Source organism: Rhincodon typus, chromosome 3 (assembly GCF_021869965.1).
Source record: "Rhincodon typus isolate 14 chromosome 3, sRhiTyp1.1, whole genome shotgun sequence".
NCBI lineage: Eukaryota > Metazoa > Chordata > Chondrichthyes > Orectolobiformes > Rhincodontidae > Rhincodon > Rhincodon typus.
This window is the reverse complement of record NC_063334.1, coordinates 83,018,982-83,043,228: the sequence shown is the minus strand read 5'-3', so window position 1 is coordinate 83,043,228 and position 24,247 is coordinate 83,018,982. Positions and strand designations below refer to the sequence as shown.

General features: G+C 40.2%; 1 protein-coding gene across 9 annotated transcripts in view; it reads right to left on the bottom strand.

The window, feature by feature from the left end:
• kiaa0825 (KIAA0825 ortholog) overlaps nucleotides 1-24,247 on the bottom strand; it is a 357,628-nt gene that overhangs the window by 76,806 nt on the left and 256,575 nt on the right. Inside the window, exon 21 of one of the 9 annotated variants that reach the window (XM_048595044.1) lies at nucleotides 16,453-16,566. The exons of the other annotated variants lie outside the window; for them this stretch is intronic. Coding sequence (XP_048451001.1) covers nucleotides 16,506-16,566 — 61 coding nt within the window. The 3' untranslated portion in view covers nucleotides 16,453-16,505. Of the gene's footprint in view, nucleotides 1-16,452; nucleotides 16,567-24,247 lie in introns of those variants that run through there. 9 annotated transcript variants of the gene reach the window in all.

Genomic DNA, 24,247 nt, shown 5'->3' with positions numbered 1-24,247 from the left:
CTTCATCAGACCCTTTTCTGATGAAGGGTCTAGGCCCGAAACGTCAGCCTCTCTGCTCTTATGATGCTGCTTGGCCTGCTGTGTTCATCCAGCCCTGCACCTTGTTGTCTTCAATAATTAGAAATGTCTTTCCTCACTAAAATAAAACTTAGTTCTAAAACTTAAAACCAAGTACACTCCAAAATTTCAATCTGTCACAGCTTTTAATTATTTTATTCCATGAGACAAACCATGTGTGACTATACCTTTTGCCAGTTGCTCTCTTTGATACAACTTCCACATTTTTTCCAACCACCTGTCATATTTGTCCTTTCACTCCATGAGCTTCTGTGTTATGAATATAACTAGACTGTAGTTTTACGAATCAAAGCATAAAAATTATTTTCTCCATGTGAAGCTACAATTGCATTTGGTGATTATTTACAACACCACACTAATTTAATGAAACAGCAATATTGGTACAACTCATTAGTATGGCTTTGTCATACAACATCATTGAAATACAAAAATGTTGTTAAAGATATGCGGTCCTATAGGGGTCTGAGCAATGTGGGCCGTGGCAATATTTGTGGCAGACTCAGACCAGAAGTAGAATGAGGTCTATCTTGATGTTGAAAGCATCCAGCTCCGCCTTTTATGCTTCGGACAAGTGGTGTAGCTAGTATCTTCCTCCACTGTCACGAGTTGCCAGTTAAGGGGGATTATTATTTGTTAAATGCTTTTTTAAGGGTCCAGCTTGCCTCATTAGTATTCAGCTTCCTATCTTACCAAACTTGCCAAACAAATTTGATGGTGAGAAAACTCAACAAGGATACCAGAGCAGGTACCTGGCAAATTCAGCATGCTGATTGCTCCACAGAACTTCCATGTTGGACACTGGGCATCAACATCTCAGGGCATACTCCACTGGCACCAGTCAAATGCACCCCATGTCTACAGTCATTGGCATCTGACATGTACATCCTCTAAGAACCCTCATGGTACACTTCCAATCCACTTAGAGGACACTTCTGCTCTTCATTGCTGTATTGTTGTAATGCTACACAGGGATAATGTGTGCTCAGGGACCCACACTCAGCTCCTGGAGTGCATCAGGTTGTAACTCCAGCCTGTTTGCCTGCTGTCATAGTGCTCACTTACTCTATACCTACTTAGATACTTATAACATCCCAGTTCTTGTATTACCGTGCCTTGTATTTTTGCACTTATCCCCCTCAGTCAGAGTCATAGAGTCATACAGCATGTAAGCAGGCCCTATAGCCCAATTTGTCCATGTTGACCAGATGTCAGCAGGTTCATATTGTTTCTGACTTGTCTTGCCAGTTAGCATAGATACAAAGCTTGGAAGCTTGTCATGATTGTCAGCTGGCCTCAGGCAAGGCAAGGAGGATAGCTTTCAATTAGCGGGTTCTTGCACAGTAAGTTCAATGTCAGCCTCTGATACAAGTCCAAGGGCCTGGACATCGTCAGTCAGCCACTCAGGTGTCAGAGTCAGGATGCTCTCACATAATCGTACAATTGAGGAGGTGGCATTAATGTCACTGGACTAATAATCCGAGCAATTGTTCTGAAAACATGGGTTAGAATCCCACCATAGCTAATAATTTGAATTCGATAAAATACTAGTCTAATGGCAACCATGTAACCACTGTCAATTGTTGTAAACATCCACCTGGTTTACTAATGACCTTTAGGGAAGGAAATCTGCTCTCCTTACGAGGTTTAGCCTAATGTGACTCCAAGACACACAGCAATGTGGTGGACTCTGGGCAATTAGGTTGGCCTAGCCAATAATGCCAACATCCCATAAATGAATCAAAAAATTAACATAAGGGTGAGGTGCTGAATGTTGGGTAGCCTGACCAGGTGACTTTCTAACCCTAACCATATCCAGCCTTTCCAGCACATTTTCTCTTTCAATTTTCACACTATGCACTGCCTTCATTATCTCTGTTTTTACCGATATTTTATCAGATTTCTCTCCCTTAGTAGACACTGTAGTACTAGTAGTACAAATAACTGCATTCCAACTATACCTTGGGTGTTTAAACATGTGTCAGAACCTCTGACTCTAACATGATCCATTCCACCAATTACTATATATGGGCCGGTAGAAGATTTTTGAGTTTTCTTTTATGTTGACTGCCAATATCCTGTTGGTCTTCTTTCCATCTTCACTTCCTCTATTAACAGTTGACCTGGTTTTCACTTGAAGAACTCACCTGGCATGCATCATACACTCTCATTTTTGTTTCGCCATATCCTCTGTCTTCTTTGTTATTGAAGGAGCCCTGTTTTTAACTCTCTTACTTTTAGCCAAATGAGAGCTGTATCTGAAGCATCTCTCCCTTAAAGATCACCCACTGTTCAATAACACTTTCTTCTGTTAGTTTTTCACTCTATTTAACTCTGGCTTTTCCCCTTCTGATCAGATCAAAAGCAGCTTTCTCCAGTTTAGAAATTCAAATTAGATTTTTCCCTGCTCTTTTCCATTACTAATCCAAATTTTACGACATGGCTATGACTCTTACTCAAACGTTCCCCTGCAGACACATAGTCCACCTCATTAGCCAGTTCCAACAATGCCTCATTCCACTTGGGCCAAGAACATACAGATCAAAAAAGTACTGCTGAATGTTGTTCCGAAATTCATATCCCTCCTTATCCTTTATTCTAACATTATTCGATCAATATTTTACAGAAACCCTACAGTGTGGAAGGAGGCCACTCAGCCCATTTATTCCATACTGACCCTCCAAACAGCATGCTATCCAGACCCATGCTCTACCCTGTCCTTGTAACCCTGCATTTCCCATATCTAATCCACCTAGCCTGTACATCATTGAGCTGTGTGAGGAAACCCACGCAGACATGGGGAGGATGTGCAAACTCCACACAAACAGTTACCAAGGTGGAATTGAACCTGGGTCTCTGGTGCAGTGAGGCAGCAGAGCTAACCACTGAGCAATTGCACATCACTGTGATTGCCCTGCAGACTTATCATTATTAAATTGCTATTTGTGGGAGTTTGCTATGCACAGGTTCACGGGCACATTTCCTAAATTACAACAATTTCCTAAATTATAATAACGCTTTGGAAGTACTTCATTGCTGTAAAGCACTTTGAGATTCCTAGTGGTTGTGAAACATGATGTATATATATTAATCTTTTAGATTAGCAAAAACAAAATATAAATATATTACTTAATGCTTACATTGCACTTTTCAGCATGCTAGTAATTAGCCGAAAAAAAATTTTTTTGTCCATGAATTACAAATCTTACACTGCTGTTGCACACTGATTTTTAGTAACAACAGTACTTCATTGGCTATTTTTGTTTTCCCTGAATAATCACACATTTATTCTGTACTTAACATCCAAATCATGCAGATTGGAATTGACTCTCAATTATCCAGAGTCCTTTTCTGCAGATGACATTCCAAATAAAGCCGAGGTAAAATACATCAAGATTTAAAATGGGTCCGTTCAGCCCCGCTGCCACTTCATCAAGGAATGATATAATTCACTGATGTCTCGGCCTAGCCTAACATATGTTCTATTCACAGCCCGTGTCACTCTTCATTTGTAATTATTTCTCTTTTACTCTTGCTCGTAATGCTTTGCCTGGTTGAAGATAAATACCAAAAGGCTAGAGAGTTTGACAGTATGATGACCTGTTCCAGGGTGTTAAGTCCCTGTCGAGGTTTCATTTTGACAGAGGATACAGATGACAGTATATCAATTCAAGCATCATGTCTTGAATTAGAGTTTATTAATTATCACTTGGTGCAGTCTGCTTGAAGGAACAATGTTGAAGTTAGTAAAGGAAACACAGAATAATGTCAGAATAAAATATTTTTCTGTTTGTTTATGAAAGTAGACATTTATCCTTACTGCCCTTGAAGTTGAAATAATGATCTAGCACTTATTTCAGATAGTACTAACCGTTGAAAAACAAAACGATGAAAACTGATGTGTTGCATTGAGTTAAATCCTATTGTTTTAATGGAAATTTATCCTGACCCAAACAATAAGTAAGACAAACAACACAATGCAAGCAATATTTATCATCAGTAGCTTTAAGACAAAATATTTGTGCAACATTAATGTTTGTCTAAAGAACAGATTTGGTTAATTTGAAATAGTCATTTACTTCAAACCAAAGTTTAACCAATTTGTATAATCACTGATTCATATTAACGATTCATTGTGAATGAATGAACAAATGCAGATGTTAACACAAAATTGAACTGAAGACCCCGGCTAAAATATTGATATCCGTGACCAAATTGTGATCTAAACCTTTGACATATTCTGAATTAATGTGACTAGAAAATAATTAAATAACAGAATAGAGTGCTTTCTAAACACTTTGGCAATGTCTACAGGCTGAAGCCATGTGCAAATAACTGAAGTGACTCGAAGAACAAATAGGAGAAAACAACGACAATATTAAGATGTGGAAGTGCAATGGGTAGCACAAGTGAAAAATGGACCCTAGACTGGGGAAAGAAAATATCAGTGAGATAAGAAGGAATTTAAGTTAGAACAGAAATATTAGCAAAAAAAAAAGCAGTTACAGATCAATGGAAGAAAATCTTCAAATAAGGAATAGGTAGAGTAAAAAGCAGATCTATTGCAAAATGTTAAAAAGGATGATCTAAGAATAGAGTTCTGTGGATAAGTAAAATGACTAATGCCAAACTGAGGTTTAGAAGAGAGGTCTATGGTTAAACAAAAGGAAACAGGTATAAAACATTTTTCTTGTGGAATCTACAAAGTGTAGTTAAGACATGTAAAGGGAGTTTAAGTGGGGCAAAGGGAATATAAAAGCATTGACTGAAAAGGCTATTTGCCCTCACATTCCAGCAAAAGCACTGAAGACATATGCTCCAGAACTTGCTGCTCATCTGGCTAAGGTGTTCCAGTACAGCTACAACACTGGCATCAACACAACAACATGGAACATTTCCTATATATGTCCTGTAAACAAAAAGCAGGACAAATCTAAGTTGGCTAATTACCACTAGACTACTCTCAATCATGAGCAAAACGGCTGGAGGGGCCAGGAACAGCTCTATCAGTCATCATTTGTTCAGTAATAAGCTCCTCACTGAGGCTCAAATTGTCTTCCATCAAGGCTGCGCATCTCCTGAACTCATTATAGCCTTGGTTCAAAGAGTAAAACTTCAGATAGGATGTAAAAACTGCAAACTGCATTTGATTTAGTTTTTTAAAATTTATTCATTTGTGGGATGAGGGCATCAATGGCTGGCCAGCATTTATTGCCCATTCCTAGTTGCCCTTGAGAACATGGTGGTGAGCTGCTTTCTTGAACCGCTGCAGTCCATCTGCTGTGGGTTGACCCACAATGCCATCAGGAAGGGAATTCCAGGATTTTGACTTAGTGACAGTAAAGGAACAGCAATATATTTCCAAGTCAGATGGTGAGTGGCTTGGAGGGGATCTTGTAGGCGGTGGTGTTCCCATGTATCTGTTGCCCTCGTCCTTCTAGATGGAAGTGGTCGTGGGTTTGGAAGGTGCTGTATGAGATCTTTGGTGAATTTCTGCAGTGCATCTTGTGGATAGTATACACTGCTGCTACTGAGCATTGATGGTGGAGAGAGTGGATGCTTGTGGCTGTAGTGCCAATCAAGCGGGCTGCTTTGTCCTGGATGTTGTCAAGCTTCTGAATGTTGTTGGAGCTGCACTCATCCAGGCAAGTGGGGAGTATTCCATCACACTCCTGATTTGTACCTTGTAGATGGTGGACGGTCTTTGGGGAGTCAGGAGGTGAGTTCCTTGTCGCAGTATTCCTAGCCTCTGACTTGCTCTTGTAGCCACTGCTTTTATGTGGAGAATCCAGTTGAGTTTCTGGTCAATGATAGCCCCCAGGATGTTGATAGTGAGGGATTCAGTGATGGTAACACCATTGAATGTCATGAGGCGGTGGTTAGATTGTCTCTTATTGGTGATGGTCATAACCTGGCATTTGCATGGCTTGAATGTTACTTGGAACTTGTGAGCCCAAGCCTGGATATTGTCCAGACATTGTTACATTTGGACATAGACTGTTTCAGTATCTGAGGAGTTGCGAATGGAACTGAACATTGTGCAATCATCAGCGAGCATCCTCACTTCTGACCTTATGATGGAGGGAAAGTCATTGATGAAGCAGCTGAAGATGCTTGGGCCGAGGACACTACTCTGAGGAACTTCTGCCGAGATGCCCTGGAGATGAGATAATTGACCTCTAACAATGATGACCATCTTGCTAATGTCAGGTATGACTCCAACCACCGGAGAGTTTGCCCACATCTCCTAGCATAACTTGAATCAGTAAGCATTGGGCAAGAAATCTCCACTGCTTGGAGCCAATATCTAGCACAAAGGAAGATGGCTGTGGCTATTGCAGGCCTGTCAATTCAACTCCAGAATATCTTTGTGGTATGTCCTTATGGTAGTGTTCCAGGCCAAGTTACTTCATCAAATGACCTTCTCTCCACCATGAATTCATAAGTAGGGATGTTTGCTGATGATTGCGTAATGCTCAGTATAATTTGTGATTCCCTAGACAGTGAAGAGTCCATTTCCAAATGCAGTAAGACCTGGACAAAATCTAGGTTTGAGCTAACATGCACAAGTAACATTCATTCCACACAAATGCCAGGCAATGATCATCTCTCACAAAGGGAATATAACCAAGGTTCTTTCATATTCAGTGGCATTACCTTTGCCAAATCCTCCACTATCAACATCTTCGGGCTTACCAGTAGCAGCAGTGCATTAAATCTACAAGATGCACTGCAGTAACTCAACAAGGCTCCTCAGAGATGTGGCAGCAGGATGACCAGGAACTGAATATCCAAGGCTGCCCAGTTTTTAGGAAGGTCAGACAAACATGACAGGACAACTGTGTTGGGGAAATTGATTGGATTAAAGGTTGGTAAATTCTCAGGATTCGAGAATCTATGTTCTAGAGTATTTAAGGAAATGGTCCTACAAATAGTGGATGCATTGGTGATCATCTTTCAAGATTCTATAGTTACCGATACATATAGGTTCCTAGAGATTAGAGGGTAGCTAATGTAAGACCACTACTTACAACAGGAGGTAGAGAGAAAACAGAGGATTACAGACAATTAGCCTGACATTAGTAGTAGGAAAACGCTAGATTCTACTATAAAATATTTAATGACAGAACACTTTGCATCACTGACAGGATTGGACAGATTTGGCGTTGTGAGGCAGCAGTGCTAACCACTGAGCCACTGTGCCGTGCGTAATCTCCTAATCTGAGGAAAAATGTTCTGATTATGGAGGGAGATGGCAGGGCTGATCTATGAAGAGAGACTGGAGTGGTTATGACAATTTTCACTGGAGTTCAGAAGAATGGGGGACTGGTTACAATCTATGGATACGGTAAGCCATTTAGGACCGAAATGAATTTCATCCAAGCAGTGGTGAACCTATGGAATTCTCTGCCATAGAAAATGGTTGAGGCCAAAATACTGAATGTTTTCAATAAGGAGTCAAGATATATTTCTTGGGTACAAGGGATCAAGAAGTATGGAGAGAAAGCAGAAACAGGTTACTGAGTTGGATGATCAGCCATGATCATAGTGAATAGTGGAGCAGGCTTGAAGGTCTGACTGCTGCTTCCTTTTTCTATGTTTCTATGAATGATGTACAGAATTTTGTACGTTTATTAACAGCTCTCTTTACTAGTCCTGCCAGTTGTTGTGCTGGTGAGTGCAATTCCAAATCTTCAGGCCAGGCCTCCGGGAAATTACCTCCCAACAGACACTATGCGAACTCCATATGCATTCCTAAACATGGGAATGTTGTTTGGCTAGGGTGCCTCCTCAGCATTCAAATTAGCTCAAAGCTATAAAGCTAGTGAGTGTTCACTGACAAAGAACTGGACAGCTGCATTGGCCACAGGGAATTACAGTGCCTTACTGCCCTCTCTTTTCCTCTTGCAGGAGTAATGGGCACATAATTTCCACAAAATGGTTCATATTTCCACAGGGGACATAGTATACTTAGAATAGAATAGAATCCCTACAGTGTGGAAGCAGGCCATTTGGCCCATTGAGTCCACACCAACCCTCTGAAGAGCATCCTACACAGAAACCACCCCATTACCCTATCCCTGCACTTCCCGTAGCTACCCCACCCAGCTTGCACATCCCTCGACACAATGGGCAATTTAGCATGGCCAATCATCCTAACCTGCACATCTTTGGACTGTGAGAGGAAACTGGAGCACCTGGAGGAAACACATGCAGACAATGGAACAATGTGCAAACTCCACACAGACAGTCGCCCAAGGCTGGAATTAAACCCGGGTTACTGGCGCTGTGAGCCACTGTACCACTTGCAAGTGATAGTGACAATGGAGGATCATGCCATGGAGATGGCCAGGATTGAGAACCAAGAAAAAGTCAGCCCCTGGAAGCATTGTGGACATGGAGATTGCAAACAGCAAAGCAGTCAATAAGAGAATGTATTGCATACCAACCATCCAACAACCGCCACATACTAAGTTGAACTGTAAAGCCTCGCACAATGTTCTACGATGCCATATTTCATTTCCTTATCTTACATTTCCCGTCGATGTCATCCCTTGAGACATTCTCCCTCTTTCTCTATTGTTCTGGATAACAGCTAATGTGCAGAAGAAGCCCCATCATGCTTTAAAACCTCACTGTTCGACAAGAAAGATACCCTTACCTCAGTGCGTAGTTGATAGAGTAACAGTCAGTGAGGATCATTCACTAATGAGCAGTAGGCGGTACCAGAGGCACAGGCAGCAATAGTCTATGAGTTACCTTCACAGCAGTGAAGACAGAAACAGTCCTGCTCAGCTGGACACAGGTACAAGTCCTCCACGGTGACAGAAAAGGGGGCTCTACCTAGACCAGCAGCAGCAGATGTACATCCATGTGTACTGCAGGTTTATGGGCAAAGAATGGTAGAGCTCAATTAGATCATGTGTGCCTAAATGATTTAGAGATATCAGTGCATGGATTCCTTGAGGGAAAGATAAACATCATGGGCAGTCATACATATGGTGTATATATAGAAAATGCACAAAGGTAACCACAGGATATATTCCAAATTATACAGCCTGGACCGATTGGTGGTGCAGTGATGTCCCAGTGGCTGCTCCCCTTTAGTCATCTGGAGCTCCCACCAAATACTGAATATCTCAGAGGAAGATGGTAGTGCCACTTCTCAGATAGAAACATCTTGTGCAGCAGGACCAAGCAGTGGGAGTAGTGCCAGCAATGATACAGGAGCAGCACCCTCTGGAGATGTCCTAAAGACACTTCAATGATTCAGTCAATAGCAAGGTACGTTTCATCATAAGTAGAGTCCAGTAAACAGGCTGCCTCCATCTCCTTCAAGGCCACAAATAGTGAACCACATAGAAGTATACTGGCCACCACATTGTGATGAGCATTCAGTGGGTTACTGGGGTGTCTCCTTACTGGAGTTTTCCTTTTAAAACTCTATGTTAATAATTGCACTTTAAACTACGTATGTCAGACTCCCTTTATTGAGGTCAGAACAAGAACAGAGGTATGCGATAGTGTAGGAGATCAATTGTTCATAGGATTGAATATGTAGTATTACGTAGGATTGACAGCACAGAATCAGATAAAGTAATTAAACCAAACTAGTCCATACTTGTGTTTCCATCGGGTGACCCTTGATTTGAAGATGATGTCCACTCAGCTTTGCGGATTTCTACCATTGGTTTTCATGTGACTGAACGGCAAGCCTACAAGATTTGTACTTTCTATTCCTTCCTGTCTTGGCCCGTTTATCAATCCTTGTACCTTTCTCTTGTCTCGAAACATTTTCATTTTCCACACATATCCAAATTTGATCCCTTGACCCAATTTAAAACCTTTGCTATTTCCTGAAAAGCCCTCCCCACAAGCTGCATCTGAAGCTCCTGAATATTGTGTGTCTGAAGGGAAGCATGAAATAAAATATAGACTTTCCTTCCTCTTTCTACTTGCTGCACATCTGCTTGTGTAGCTTCTGAAAGCCAAAACTTGTAATTAGTTGTTATGCCTCAAACTATTGGAAAATAATTATGTAAATTTAAAAGCAGCCAGCAGCCCTTAAGTAACTGATTATCTCGCAACTGATAAACTAATAATACTCTCCTGATCTCCATGGTGGTCTCAGCATGTTATGTGACACACCATGAAAATGTTTAAATTGACATTCCCGGGTGCAGGCATATGAATACATGAGGCGCTATGGCTCTGGTGTAACAGCACAGAGGTTCTAGTGTCAAGCCTACAAACTCAAGGGAAGTCACAAAAATATGTGCAGTATGTAAAGAAACAGCACATAAGGAACTGTGGTTCCGAGACTTATGCTGAACTACAATACTGATTCAGTACAGATGTAATGCTAATACCACTAATCCATGAAATAGCTAACCTACAAGTCCTTGACCCAACAAATGAATACATAAAGGAACAAAAGGTTCCAATTTCCATCAATGTCATGTTTCACCATGGAGTGCAAAATTTACACATACATGTTCAAGAGGTGAAATATGTGAAAAAAGAACTATGCATTTGAATTAAAAGTTAATGATAACAATCTCAGTTGACTCTGTTTCCCTAAAGCTGATTATCTTACAGAGAAAATATTCAGAGAAAAGATACTTAATATACTTGAAGTTCCCAATTAAATGAAAGTTTAATTTTAAAAGAAAGAGTTTTACGATCATACATCATTTTTTAATCCTGCTGCCTACTTGTGCTTTTTCAAACACTAAACTGAAACATTAAATAGGATGTGCTTGAAGTGGTCCACCTTCTTAATGCAAGGGCATACTACACACCCAGCCCCAGTTACTAGGGGAAATTTTCACACAGGAAAATCAGGATTAAGGGAACGCTATAGCTGTAAAAATGTGATCTGCACCCTGACAGCCTCACTCTCCCCAGTGCTATAGCCATTGTGATTTTGAAAGGAGTCTGTACCTGGCTGGCAGAGCTCATGCCAGGAGCAGTAGCCCTTTCAATTAAGCAATTCAGGATCTTAATGATGTTGTTAAAAACAGTATTGCAATTTCAAGGAACTCATGGGCTGTGGTTGTAACGCATAGACAGATCTGCTGGGATTCAAGGGGTGTCAGGAAACAGACTGGAAGACGAAGATATGGAAAACTCAGATGGAAAGGCAAGGAGTGAAACATATGCCACCCTCCTGCAATCCTAGCATTTTTCTGAAAACTCTATTTCCATGAGTATTTGAGACTCTGGACTACCCTTCTTTGAGCAAGATCTCCATTATCACCACAACATCATGGCTTTTTGTAACGGTAATTCATTAACCTTATTTATTGAAATAACTCCACAGAGGCCAGTATCCCATCACCAAGTCACCATTTATTTACATGTGGAGAGGCCTTGACACTGATCCAGCTCCCTCAGGGCCGGTAAACAGGATGTCTGACACTCTCATCTGTCAGCCAATGCTCCCTGATTGGACCAGGTTAACAGCCCCAATCAGGGAACTCATATTCTATGGCTGACCTTGTTACAATCACTACATTTATTATACTCTGCATATTCTGCATTCCTGCAGAATAATCCTAAATTAGATTGTATGACTTTCCCCTTTATGCTGAACTCACCTAACACCTTGTTATATACTACTCTGGTGCTTTGTATCTTTCTCAGTTTTCTGCACACCTAGCTATTTCTTCCTAGTATTATTTCTGTTTCTACAGCGCTGCTAGGTTAGTTTGAACCTTCCAAATAGTACCAGTAAATTGCCAAAAGGGAAATAAATCCCATTTTTGTTGAAATACAACATCCTTTCACCTGTTCAGGTCTCATCTCTCCAAACCTGGTCCCAATGTCATTGAAATCTAAAACTAATTCCTGCACATTTCTCCAGCTGCATATTTCTCTGCTTCCCATTCCATTCCTGATGGCTGATCCTTGATTGATTGTCTTCTGATGCTTCATCCTGAGTTATGTCTCTTTGCAGTTTTGTTGGAGGTGGTTTATGGCAGGTCTTAAGCTTATTGTGGCCAAAACAGAAATCTAATCTGCACTGTAAGCATTATTCTTAATACATACTAGTCATATAGATAACGGAGCTAATTGACTTTTCGGCTTTTCCCTTCTATTTCTATACTCACTTGCATATGGTACCAGGACTAATCCAGAGATGTCTACTTCCGAGGTCCTGTTTCTAAATTTTTACTTAGCTCCCTAAATCTGACTGTAAGACGACACCCACCTTTCTATCATCCCATCTAAATACCCTCTCGAAGTGACTGGAATTCAGTCCCTAACACAAACTGTAGATACACAGCTTGTCATTGTCCACTCAGGGAACATCACTTGTGGACAAGCAATTGGACAATTCCAAACATCAACTTTTAGTTACAGACAGCAAAACGAATGCAAACAAAATTAGGAGAAACTGAAGTTTTCCCCCACAATGCAAATCAAATGCTGCCCTCATGACCAACAACCATTCCACAATCCATAATGGTCTGCTACTTCCGGTTACTGTAACCAGATGTCAATCAGGTGCGGTCTGGATTGTAGCACCTGATGCAGTTGAGCTCGATCATGCACAAAGAAAGCTTCCTACTGTCCAAAGTTCTCTTCCTCAAACAACTGTTCCTGTACTCCCAGTTCCTCAGCACCTGTCACATGGCAGAGAGCATAGCTCGCAGTGGACAAAGTTAGTACTGGGCTCTACCTGGTCGCCAGGTCCTCCTCCAGAGCCTTCATCCCCTTTACCTCACACTACCCCAATAGCACATTTCCTTCCAACCATCCCCCAAATGTGGTGGCCTTACACACTGAACTTTGCCTCTGCATTCTCCCCGGGGGCTGACATTATACCTAAATAATGCCATGGTGGTTCACTCACAAGAACAGGCCCTCCCGTAGGCTGCCGCAAAAGCTGATGCCATACTGCCTACTCCCCATACATCTTGTGATCCCCTCATTACTGTCCTTGATTCCACCTCTTAAAATGTCTCTACTTTCCTACACCCAACCTAGAAAACCCTACTCCCCTTTACAGTGATCCCGTTGTCCCTACAGTCTCCCTTTGAACCCTTGTGAACTGTCAACGCACAAACTTCCAGGATTTTATTTGCCCCAGATCTCTGCTCAACTTTGACAAACAGCCCTAGACATAGATCAGATCCATGACTGCTTTGTTTGTAGCTCTCTGACTCATGATACGCAATTCCCCTGATGGTTTCTGATGGCCTACAGGACTGACTCTTGCTAACTTTCTGGACTGAAGTCAGGCATATCCTCTGACTGTGCCTGGCCCCAGTGGGCTAATGGCCCTGAACTGTGCCCATAACTGACAGTACCTTCTTGACTGGATTGAAGATGAGTCCCAACCAGTTTCCGACAATGGCCATTAGTTTGAATGAACATGCAGTGTGTTTGCCACGTAGGCAGTTGGCTCAATTTGTAGGCGTTAGATTGTGGTCTGGGTGTGCTGTATAGCAAGATGTTCCAACATTCTTACATAACCCTCTTCCTCTCACCTATCCTCAAGACATCCCTACTGACAAGCATAGCAAGCAGCCTGTCTGTGTGGCTATGCCAAACAGCATGTCACTATGGCATTATTGTTAGCCTTTGGCTCTGGCTGAAATGCCAGCACACTAATATGCATGGCACAACCTGGCAAGGCAAGGTATGGATGTCATGTACATGTGGTTGGGGGCTAAATGAGTGAGCACTAAGATAGCAAGCAAGCAGCCCAGTCCAATCCATGAGCCGAATGCCTGGTCTGGTGTGCAAATGGTCCTTGCAGAAGCCTTTCAATGTTAGCTGCTAGTGCACCCTGTAATGCAGGTCTGTGCTTCCTAAGCTTTGGAAAGGTGCCATAAGGAACATGGGTCAGCAAATGACAGATGCCAATGAACGTGGCGCACTCCGGACTGGCGCCCATGGATAATGCTCTGAGATGTTGTTTCTTTCTGAACAACACTGAAATCCTTTGCATCCAGCAGTGAGCTGAAGTCAGCAGGTACCCGCTTTGACTTCCATGTCGCAAATTTTCAAAATCTAGTTTCTTTGGTGTGCTTGATGAAATAGGAAGCTGAATATTAATGAGTTGAGCTGATAATGTATTCAGAAAGCTATAATCCCCCTTAATTGCAACATACTGCTGCCTTGCGAGAAATACACTTCGCTACCTAGCATATGTATAAAAGAATTATATTGATAACTATTTTAGAGTGTCAGTTGGGCTTGCAGTGTGGTGCACAGGTGTGCATTGAAAGGTACAAAACTTAACACAGAAATTCCTGTTCTTTGCAGTCAGAAAGAACATATACATACACTGTGTCTGTTTTAACTCAACCAAATAGGTGCCAGCCATTTCCTGGTTCATTTCTCAAGGCAATGTATTGACCAATCAAAGTCAACCTGCCTGGATTAAAATTTAATCAAATCCTGCAGTTAAATGTGAATTATCATATCTGTTGCACTCTCTATGGCAATATCTCTACCAGTCAGAGCTCATTTGTCAACCAATCAGCAGAATCCTCTCACAGAAATGGTACACACAGAAAGAGGCCATCAGCCCATCGTGTCTGCACCAGCTCTCCAAATGAGCATCATGACTGACTGCCACTATCCTCCCTGCACTCCATGTCCTTGCACATTGTTTCTATTTAATCATCCAATGCCCTCTGGAATGCCTCAAGTGAATTTCTTCCAACACACTTCCAGGCACCGCATTCCAGATCTGAACCATTCGTAATGTGAAAGTTTTTCTTTCACATCTCACATTTGATTCTTTTGCAAATCACTTTAAATCTATGTCACTTCCTTCTCGTTTTTTTTTGAGGAGGAAATGTCTCTCCCAACTTCCTTTATCCAGCACACCCTATCTCTTGATTTTGAAAGTTTTTGTTCGATCTCCTTTTAGGCTTCTTTTCTACAAGGAGAACAATTGCAATCCCTCTGGTCTATCCTCATAACTGAAGTTTCTCATCTTTAAATCATTCTTGTAAATCTCTTCTACCCCCTCTCCAAAATGTTCACAACTTTCCTATATTGTGGCACCCAGACCGTACACAATTCTCCAGCTGAGGTCCAACTAGTGCCTTATACAAGTTAGTATTACCTCCTTGTGCTTATACTCTGTGCCCATATTGATAAAGTGCAGGAAACAATATACTTTATTCATTGCTTTCTTCACCTGTGTGCCACCTTCAATAAACTGTGCACATATACATCCAAGTCCTTCTGTGCCTGCTGCCCCTTTACAACTGTACCCCTTATTTTATATTAGCTGAACAAGTACTTCCAACCAAAATGTATCACTTCACACCTCTTTGCAAGGAATTTTGCCTGCCACCTGTTGGCCCCTTCCACTAACTTGTTCATATTCTTTTGAAGTTCTATGCTGTCCTCCTCATAGTTTATACTGTTTCCAAATTTCACATCATCTGGAAACTTTGAAACTGTCGCCTGCACACCAAGATTTGGATGATTACTAAATACCAGGAAAAGAAGTGGTCCCAACACTGACCTCTGGACAATTCCACTACAAACATTCCTCCATCCCGAAAAATATCCAATGACCATTATTCTCTGTTTCTTTTCACTCAGCCAATCTTGTATTCACCTTGCTACTGCCCCTTTTATTCCAGAGCTTTAACTTATAAGTCTGTTGTGTGGCATTGTATCAAACCACTTCTGGAAGTCCATGTACACCAAATAGCAGCATTACCCTCATTGATCCTTTTAGTTACCTTTTTAAAAAACTCCAGCAAGTTAGTTAATTGTAATTGCTCGTTTCGAGATCCATGCTGGTTCTGGCTAATCAATCCATTTTCTTTCAAATGACTACTAACTAATGTAGAAGACTACTAACTAATGTAATTTGTGAAGAAGGGTCCAGACCCGAAACGTCAGCTTTCCTGCTCCTCTGATGCTGCTTGGCCTGCTGTGTTCATCCAGCTCTACACCTTGTTATCTCTACTAACTCAAGTAACTGTTTACAGAATCTTCCCTGCCACTGAGGTTATTCTAACTGATCTTAATTGCTGAGAATGCATAGGAGGAAAAAAAAAACCTCCTTGGCTCCCTTCGTCAAATTCCCCATTCAGTACACTTCTTGCAGTAAACTTTATTTAAGAACCTCCTTTATCCTTTGCACTGAATTCTCACTTTGAACCTAATTCCCAGATACACTCACTCGGCCCCCGTCTCATTCAGCCAAAGTCTCCCTCATTCTGACTACTTACTCATAAAGTATAAATGTTGGATTTCCCATTAATTTGTATTTTTGCAAATTGTTCTAATGAATGCAGGATGAAAACTTTGATAAAATGTGTGGTGCAGAATAAAGTCAACAGTGCATCAATCCCTATATGTTTCCTGTGGTAGTTCATTGGAAGTTCACCTTACCACAAGCTTGTGGAGTGGTTACCCTCTATGGAACCAATTGTCTCTCTCTCTCTCTAATGACGACAGATGCCTTTGGCCTTTTGTGGACTGTGGCACCATACACTGACATGTTCTCTGAAAAATAGCAGCCAAGAATAAAAGTCCTTGAGAAATGAGGATTGGATAGCTAATCCAATATAAAAGAATAACCAAAAAATGGACCAGCGGACAAAAGGAAAGGATATATATTTGCTAATTAATTACATACATTCAAAACCAAAAGTGAAAAATATTGAAACATGAAAGGTAGGAAAATGGTTCAAAAGAGTTAGTCTAGTCACAGTGAATTGGACTAATTGTGGTTTGAAGGTAGGAAATTATTCATCATGAATGGCATGTCAGGGTATGGAGGACATGTCTGGAAGGGGAAGCATCACAAGGGTTATGTGACAAATGGGAACCATTAGGGGTGAACAAGTGTCTTGGGTGTAACTCATTAAATTGTTTGTTGCCATTGATGTTTAGTTTTCGGTACAATACTTGGAGAGGTGCCTACTGTTATAAATGAAGACGGCATCCAATTCAATAGAGAAACTGATGTGTAACTTCTCTTTACATAAAGTTTAATAAAGACAAAGCAATAAGATTCTGGCCAATTCAAATAACACTGTTAGTATCATGACACCCAAAAGATAGAAAGTAACTTTGACAATGAGCTTGCAAACAAATACAATTAGCAGAAATACTTAATGGTGAATAATTCATTCTGAAGTATGGTCAGCCTCATGTGCAAAACAATGTCTCATGCATTGTTTTTAAGTGGAAATTTAACATGCGCTTAAAATTCTGTAATCTTTTGCTCTTGTCACACCAATGAAAGAAACGGTACACTCAAGCAGAAATTTCAAACAAAGTATTTTGAGTGTTTTTCTTTCATTTTATATTTGGTCACAATTTCCTTTGTGGTCGTGAAAAGAAATAGATTATACCTTTTTAGCAGTCCGTGGGAGGGAGTACTGGGTATAGCTATTGGGAATAAAGTTAGAAGAGAAATGTTCAAGTGCGCAGGAAAGTTGGTGCAGCAACAGAACAGGCGATGATGAGAGTAGGTAAGCCTTTAAGACAGGGAATGTGCACAAGTCAATTAATAGAATGTTATGGCACTGCATTTGCAGTTTCTTGTGCAAGTAGTATTGAAATGTAGATGATAAAATCATATCTTTAGAAATATAATGGTTTTTCCACAGCTGACAAACACAGACTTACTATAAAAATAAAGCTTCAAGTGAGCTTGCTGACAACGATGACTGGTTTAACAAGCATACTTTCCAGAAACATTTGACAGGTTAAATACAACTAATTTTTAAGTACTATAATTATCATTGGCAGATCATTTGCTTATCATTTGCTATTTCCTCAAAGTTATTTAGAGTAAAATCATACAATCTTACAGCACATAAGGTCAGCCTGTCCTGCCTACGAAAAGATTGTGTCATTTAGTTCTACATTTCACCCTCGCTCTAAAACTCTAAAAATTAATCCTTTCCTAGAATTTGCTTAAAAGCCTTTGGAAAACACCCTGCAAAGAAGTTCTGTTTCTGCAGCACTTTTAGCTATTTGTTCCGGGATCTTAATAACTCTCAATGTGAAAACATATCTCCTTATTTCCCCTCTGATTCTTCTATGAATTATGATCCAGGAGCGAGAGGGAAGAGTACTTCTTACTTCTGTATCAAAGTCTCTCATAATTTTGAATACATCCAACAGTTGTCCTTTTAATTTTCATTGATGGAAGGAGAAAAAGAACATTTTCTCATTTCTCCATTTAACTCATCCATCAACACTGTTCTTACCCTGATAAATACTTTAATAAATACTTTCTCCATGTTCTTAGCAAGCCACATGATGCTAAAAATTGCACATAGTACTCCAGTTGAGGCAAAACCACAACTTCCTTGATTTTGCCTTTACAAAGGCAAGTATCCCGTACATTGTATGAACCTATGAACTTGTTCTTTGATTTTTTTGCAACTTTTTCATCTACTTAGGAACCTTGTTACCATACATCATATTCAGTTGTTTTTGGTTGGTTGCAATTTCAGATCACTACTTGTAAACTTTAAGATGCTTCATAGTTTGTAAGGCTTTCACCATGGCAACAAAGACTCAAAATTAGCTTCTGGGAATGTCAACATATTAATGTCTGAACTGATTTTTGAATGTATGAAGAATCAAAAATATGAATCAAAAAAATTAAAAGTCTGAAATTATTACAACATGCCCAGGGATTTTAACCTTTGGCAATCATATGAAATGCGCAACATTAGATTGGTGATTTGTTATATATCCCATCCAAATTTCTTTCTCTGTTGACTTAATGGAAAGCAAAATTGAGCAAGCTCAATTATATAATGGGCAACAAATCTGATTTTGGCCATTTTATACTACTGCCAAAAGTTAGTTACTCTTGAATGGATAATCTCACTGAAGAAAACCTGAGACACAAGTAAACAGCTAAAATTATATTAAGTATACATGATTTAATGAGCATTATGCCTCTGCTTTATAAGTTGTGATTACAAAATTTCCACTGTGCATTGCCAGTCTCCTGACATTCAGACATTCATCATACAAACATTAATCCAATTCAAAAACTTTGAGATATGGTTCATATTTTCAATGGCCATAGATCATCCCATTACTAAACACTGAAATTAAAACCTTCTTATTTTCTTAAATACCTCTATACTGTGAAAGTTTTGGTCTCCTTTGTGTATACAGGGGCATACTGTATTGGAAGCAGGTCAGAGAACAAAGGAACACAGGACATAGGAACAGGAGTATGCCATTTAACATGTCAAGCCCATTCTGTCATTTAATATGATCATGGCTGATCAAACACTTCAATGCCTTTTACCCACACTATTCTCATAACTTTTTATGCCAATGAGAAAAGGTTGAACACGTTGAGCATATACTCATTGGAGTTTAGAAGAATGGGAGATGATCATATTGAAACATATAAGCATATAAATGTCTGAGTGGGCTTGACAAAGTAGATATTGAGAGGCTGTTTCTCCTTGTTTACAGTTATGGACTCGAAAAGTACACTGGCCAGAACTGGTATGAATATGACTAAATTCTTTCTTGAATTTGTCCTGAAATTTTGAGACAGGAGCCTACCCAAATTAATCAACCTGAATATTAGCACCACTGTATATTGTTGGTCTGTTGTGAATCTAAAAAAATTAGTAATTATTAATCAAATAAAATAATAATTTCTGAAACATTGACTAATATTATGAATACCAAAGGTGTGCCTGAAAACCTTCAAAGGGTCTTTACAATGTAAAAGGAAAAGCTTTCCTTGAAGTTCTCGATGTTGTATGATTATTGCAAGAAGCAGAAAGTAACATAATTCTGTCAAAGCATACTAAAATTAATTGAAATAAAATTCATAAGTAGTCACAACTTTGTATTTGTGGAAATGACTCTAAAGGATATGACTCTAATCCATGTTGACATTAATGCATTGCACCGGCAGAGGTGCTAAAGCATAAGTAAAGGAGAGAATTATGTCTTACTTCTGTATCTTGGTTATAATATTTCATTTTGTACTATAGCTTCACTTGTTGCAGAGTGGTATAGCATCTACTGAATGCAATATGTGCATTACAGACCCCAAGCAGACAGAATTGAATAGGCATCACTACAACAATGACTATGCTTGGCAAAGCTTTGTTTTTGAATAGAAACCTTGCATGCGCAGTATTTGAACCAGGTAAGGAGTGATGAATTGGGTCCTCCCTTTTTATCCCCACAGTTGGCCACAGCAAAGATTTTTAATTATTTTTAGCACACAGCTATAGCACATTTCAATGAAAACATAGTACTAGTCAAATTTAAGGAGCCAATTACAAGGTTTACATGAGCGAAAGGAAGAAGAATTTTATTACTTACTAATTCCAAGAAAAATAATACAACATGACATCAAACACACATACAGGTAAAAGGTTTTTTTAAAAAGGGGAGATTATCCAATTCAAAAAGGAAGATCAGGAATATGCAGTTTAAAGAGTGGTTCTCAGAGACCATTATCCTGATTTAGGTCCAATGCTTCAGTCTTGCGCAAATAGATTGAGGGACACCTCCACCATTCCCCACCACCAGTCCTGCCCCCCCAACCAAAAACTGACAACCTTCCCTGACAATCTGTTTCCAATCAGATAGCCTGACTCTTTCTCATTCTTCTTGGAACCAAAGTCACTGTGGTTCAGATGAGATGAAACCCTTAACTCGTTGTTAATTGGCCATTTAAGTGTCTTAATTGTGGTGGATCAGGAAGATCAACCATAGGCCTTCCCACTGAGAATTTAACTACTGAGCTGGCGGGAAACCAGTCTAAGCGGCCCTTCCTGTTATCCATTGCCTCTTGGGAGTGGAAAATTACACTTTTACTCTCTTGCTTTGTACAGCTTGTATTCCACTGTTTTTCATAGCTGGTCTTTCCTGTCTGCTTCTCTCCGTACTGTTAAAAATACAGAGTAAATTTTAAAACAAACCTCTGTCCCTATTCTCAACAACTGCCCATAAACAGATTATTTAATTCCCACTACTCTTTTAAAAAACAATTAAGGTGCAGAAATTAAGGTACATTTTCCCCCTCCCTCTGTTTGTAAGCTCTCTCTTTGTGGGGACCTAATTAAATAAAACTAGAAGAGGAGGAATTTTACACAGGCCTCAATGACGTGGGTTATGATGATATTTATAATCTGGGAAGTCTAGCGAGGCCTAACTTGACACCGGTAGCAACTCGCTACATCTTTTAACTAAGTTCTGGGCATTGAGACAAGATTCTTGTCAGGCAACGGCAAGTTACTTGTTAAGAGTGTTTATTACTTATCAACCACCTTACAAACTGCACATATGACTACATTAATACGGAGCTTGCTATCTTACAAAATATAGCCAGCGGACTAGATGCCGAGAATTCTTGATATGGAAATTAGAGCGGATACCTCGCTCTTGGATGAGAAGAGGCTCCAAGTTGCTCAGCACAAAACAGCATCACCAGGTATAGTCCATGGGCACCAGCCATACACATTCCTCATCCACAGACAGTGGAATCTGATATGCCAAACCCTCATGACACCTCTCCAATTCACTTGCAAAATACATAGAAAGCACAGAGCTGTTTTACAAACTGCATCAGTAATGAGCATTGAAAGGCTACTGCAAGGAAGTTTTGCATGCAGCGACAGGATTGGTCAAGGCTGCAAGTCAGGACTGCTTGCTTGCTCCCTAAGTGCTTGCTTACTTGCATGCTTGTAGTGTCTATGTCTTCTCATGCAATGTCTGTTAGTGCATTAGTCAAATGGCCATGTTGGAAAATGCGTGGGGGCTAGTCCTCTGTCCAGACAAGTAGAGGTAGCTATGTGTCAGAGTATCCTACTACTGTCAGTAATGCATAGTATGGGCACTGTCCATGGGCTTGGCCACTCAGGGCAGTCACGGTCAAGGGATATGTCTGACTACAGACTAGGGAGTGGGCAAGGCTCGGTCCTGGAAGGCCATCAAAAACAGTGGGGAGTTGTGAAAATAGCAGTCAAAGATCTGATCAGTCCTGTCTCGGGGCTGGTCAGTTGGTCATTGTCTGGTGTCCGTTCTTTGAGTGTTGAGTAGGGTTCAAGATTGGGGCTGTAGGAATAAGGGTGTCACTGCTGCAAGGCAGTTGAGTAGTCAAGACTAGTCAAGACAACGTCATTGGACACGGCCTGCTGAATCTGCTGGACGCTGTGACATTGAAAATGAAAGTACATGAACCATGCATATGCAAATTCCAACTACAGTTAATTCTAATCATTTCACCACCCATTTGCAATGCATGCAGGGTGAATATGGGTAGGGTTCAAATGCTGGCAAAAAGCCACCTATAACTTATGAAACTTCCAAAGATACTGTGGGAGGAGGAGGATATTGCTTAATCATGTAAGTAATGCACTGGACTCTACCAAAAAAAGCTGAATGACTGCTTTGGGCTGAGATGGGAAGGGGGTCAGGGTGCAGCAGACATTCACTTATTGATGCAAAGTGTTTATCAATCAGCTGGCATGGCACTTGCACCAAGTTGGTGCACGTGCTTTGATAAGGGCTGTGGCGAAATGGATAGTGGGTCTGCTAAAATGTGATCCCTTGGCTTGGAGCAGTCTGTGGGGCCCTCTAGTGTACTCTGGAAAGAATGTGTTGCATTATCCTGGTGTGCTGTGGTCTGCACAATTGGAATAGGCAACAAGGTTATTTTATAAATGTTATGGGACTGGGAAAATGGGTATAGTCATATGAGAAGGAGGATGAGCACAATGGGAAGAGGAAGTTCTCATCCTTGATGACAGAATTCAGCTGTGTTGGGTGCTGCTACTCAGACAGGACCTGACTGAAGCCCAATTCTAATAAATGAGTACTGATTGCAGCAGACCATCATGAGATGCTAAAGTCATTGGTCATGATGCCATTATGGGAGTGAACTGAGGATATGGTCAATTTCGTTGGTTAATTGGAAAGTTATCAAGACACCTTATAATTGTAATTTGTAATTCTGTTGTGTTTCTTTCTTACAGAAAATGACCTGTGTAATGACTAATAGCAATACCTTAGTATTTCATTTCCATCAGGACGTACTTGAGGGATTGATTATCTGGCTGACGTTGACTTTTGAGAAGCTTCTGGAAGGTTACTCCTAAGTCCAGTCACATGATTATAAAAGCCATCTTTGTGGGGCTGGTTAATACGATTTTAAAACAGTTATTAAATATATATGATATATAGATATCTATTGACAATTGGTTTCCACTCCTTTCGTTACAGTAAGAAAATCCAGCTGCCTTGGAATTTTCTTGATCCAAAGCATTAGGACCCAGATTAACTCTAAAATTTGTACAATATTTAAAAATTTTGTATCTGGATGACCAGCAGGTAAGTAACTGTGGAGAACACTTCCTTAAGCCAAATTGCTTGGCTTGATGGGGTGAGAAGTTACAGTACTTCCATGTGTATTTGTCCCTTAAATAACTCTTTACATAAATTCACCATCCTTTGGAATAGAAAATATATGGCATGTTCTGAAATAAAAGTTAACGGTACTATGTAAAGTAAAACATAAATAATGCATGCAACAAAATTCACTCATGAAATTATTGATTATTCTATGCCTGTCACAATAGTGGACACTGGATACATCATAATAATAAAAAGCACTGTTTCATCATTTCTCTGCATAAACTGAGTGAATCATAAATAATTGCTGAATGCCAACACCAGTCTGTAGAACAGTGCTGTAAACAGGTGAATATTGCTCAGTGGGCCAAACACTTGAAAAGTTTTAAAAACCGAAAGAACTGTGGATGCTGTAAATCAGGAACAAAAAGAGAAGTTGCTGGAAAAGCTCAGCAGGTCTAACAGCCTCTGTGAAGAAAAATCAGAGTTAATGTTTCGAGTCTGGTGACTCTTCCTCAGAACTGTTCAGAGGAAGGGTCACTGGTCCTGAAACGTCAACTTTGATTTTTCTTCACTTGAAAAGTTATGTCTGCTGTTAGAATTATAAAACCCTCATCATAAAATAAGTGAAATTCCCAGTTCTAGGCATTCTAGAATGTAATTTAAGTTTGATGGAGATACAATGGGCAGAAGTAGATCAGCTACAGGTTGCTTTCAACTGGAATCAATGAGCTCAATTTTACCAGAAATCGCCTTAATTTTGGCAAGTTTTACAGAGGACTTCTCTCCAGCTGTTTACACAATCTAGAGGAGCATCTAGCAA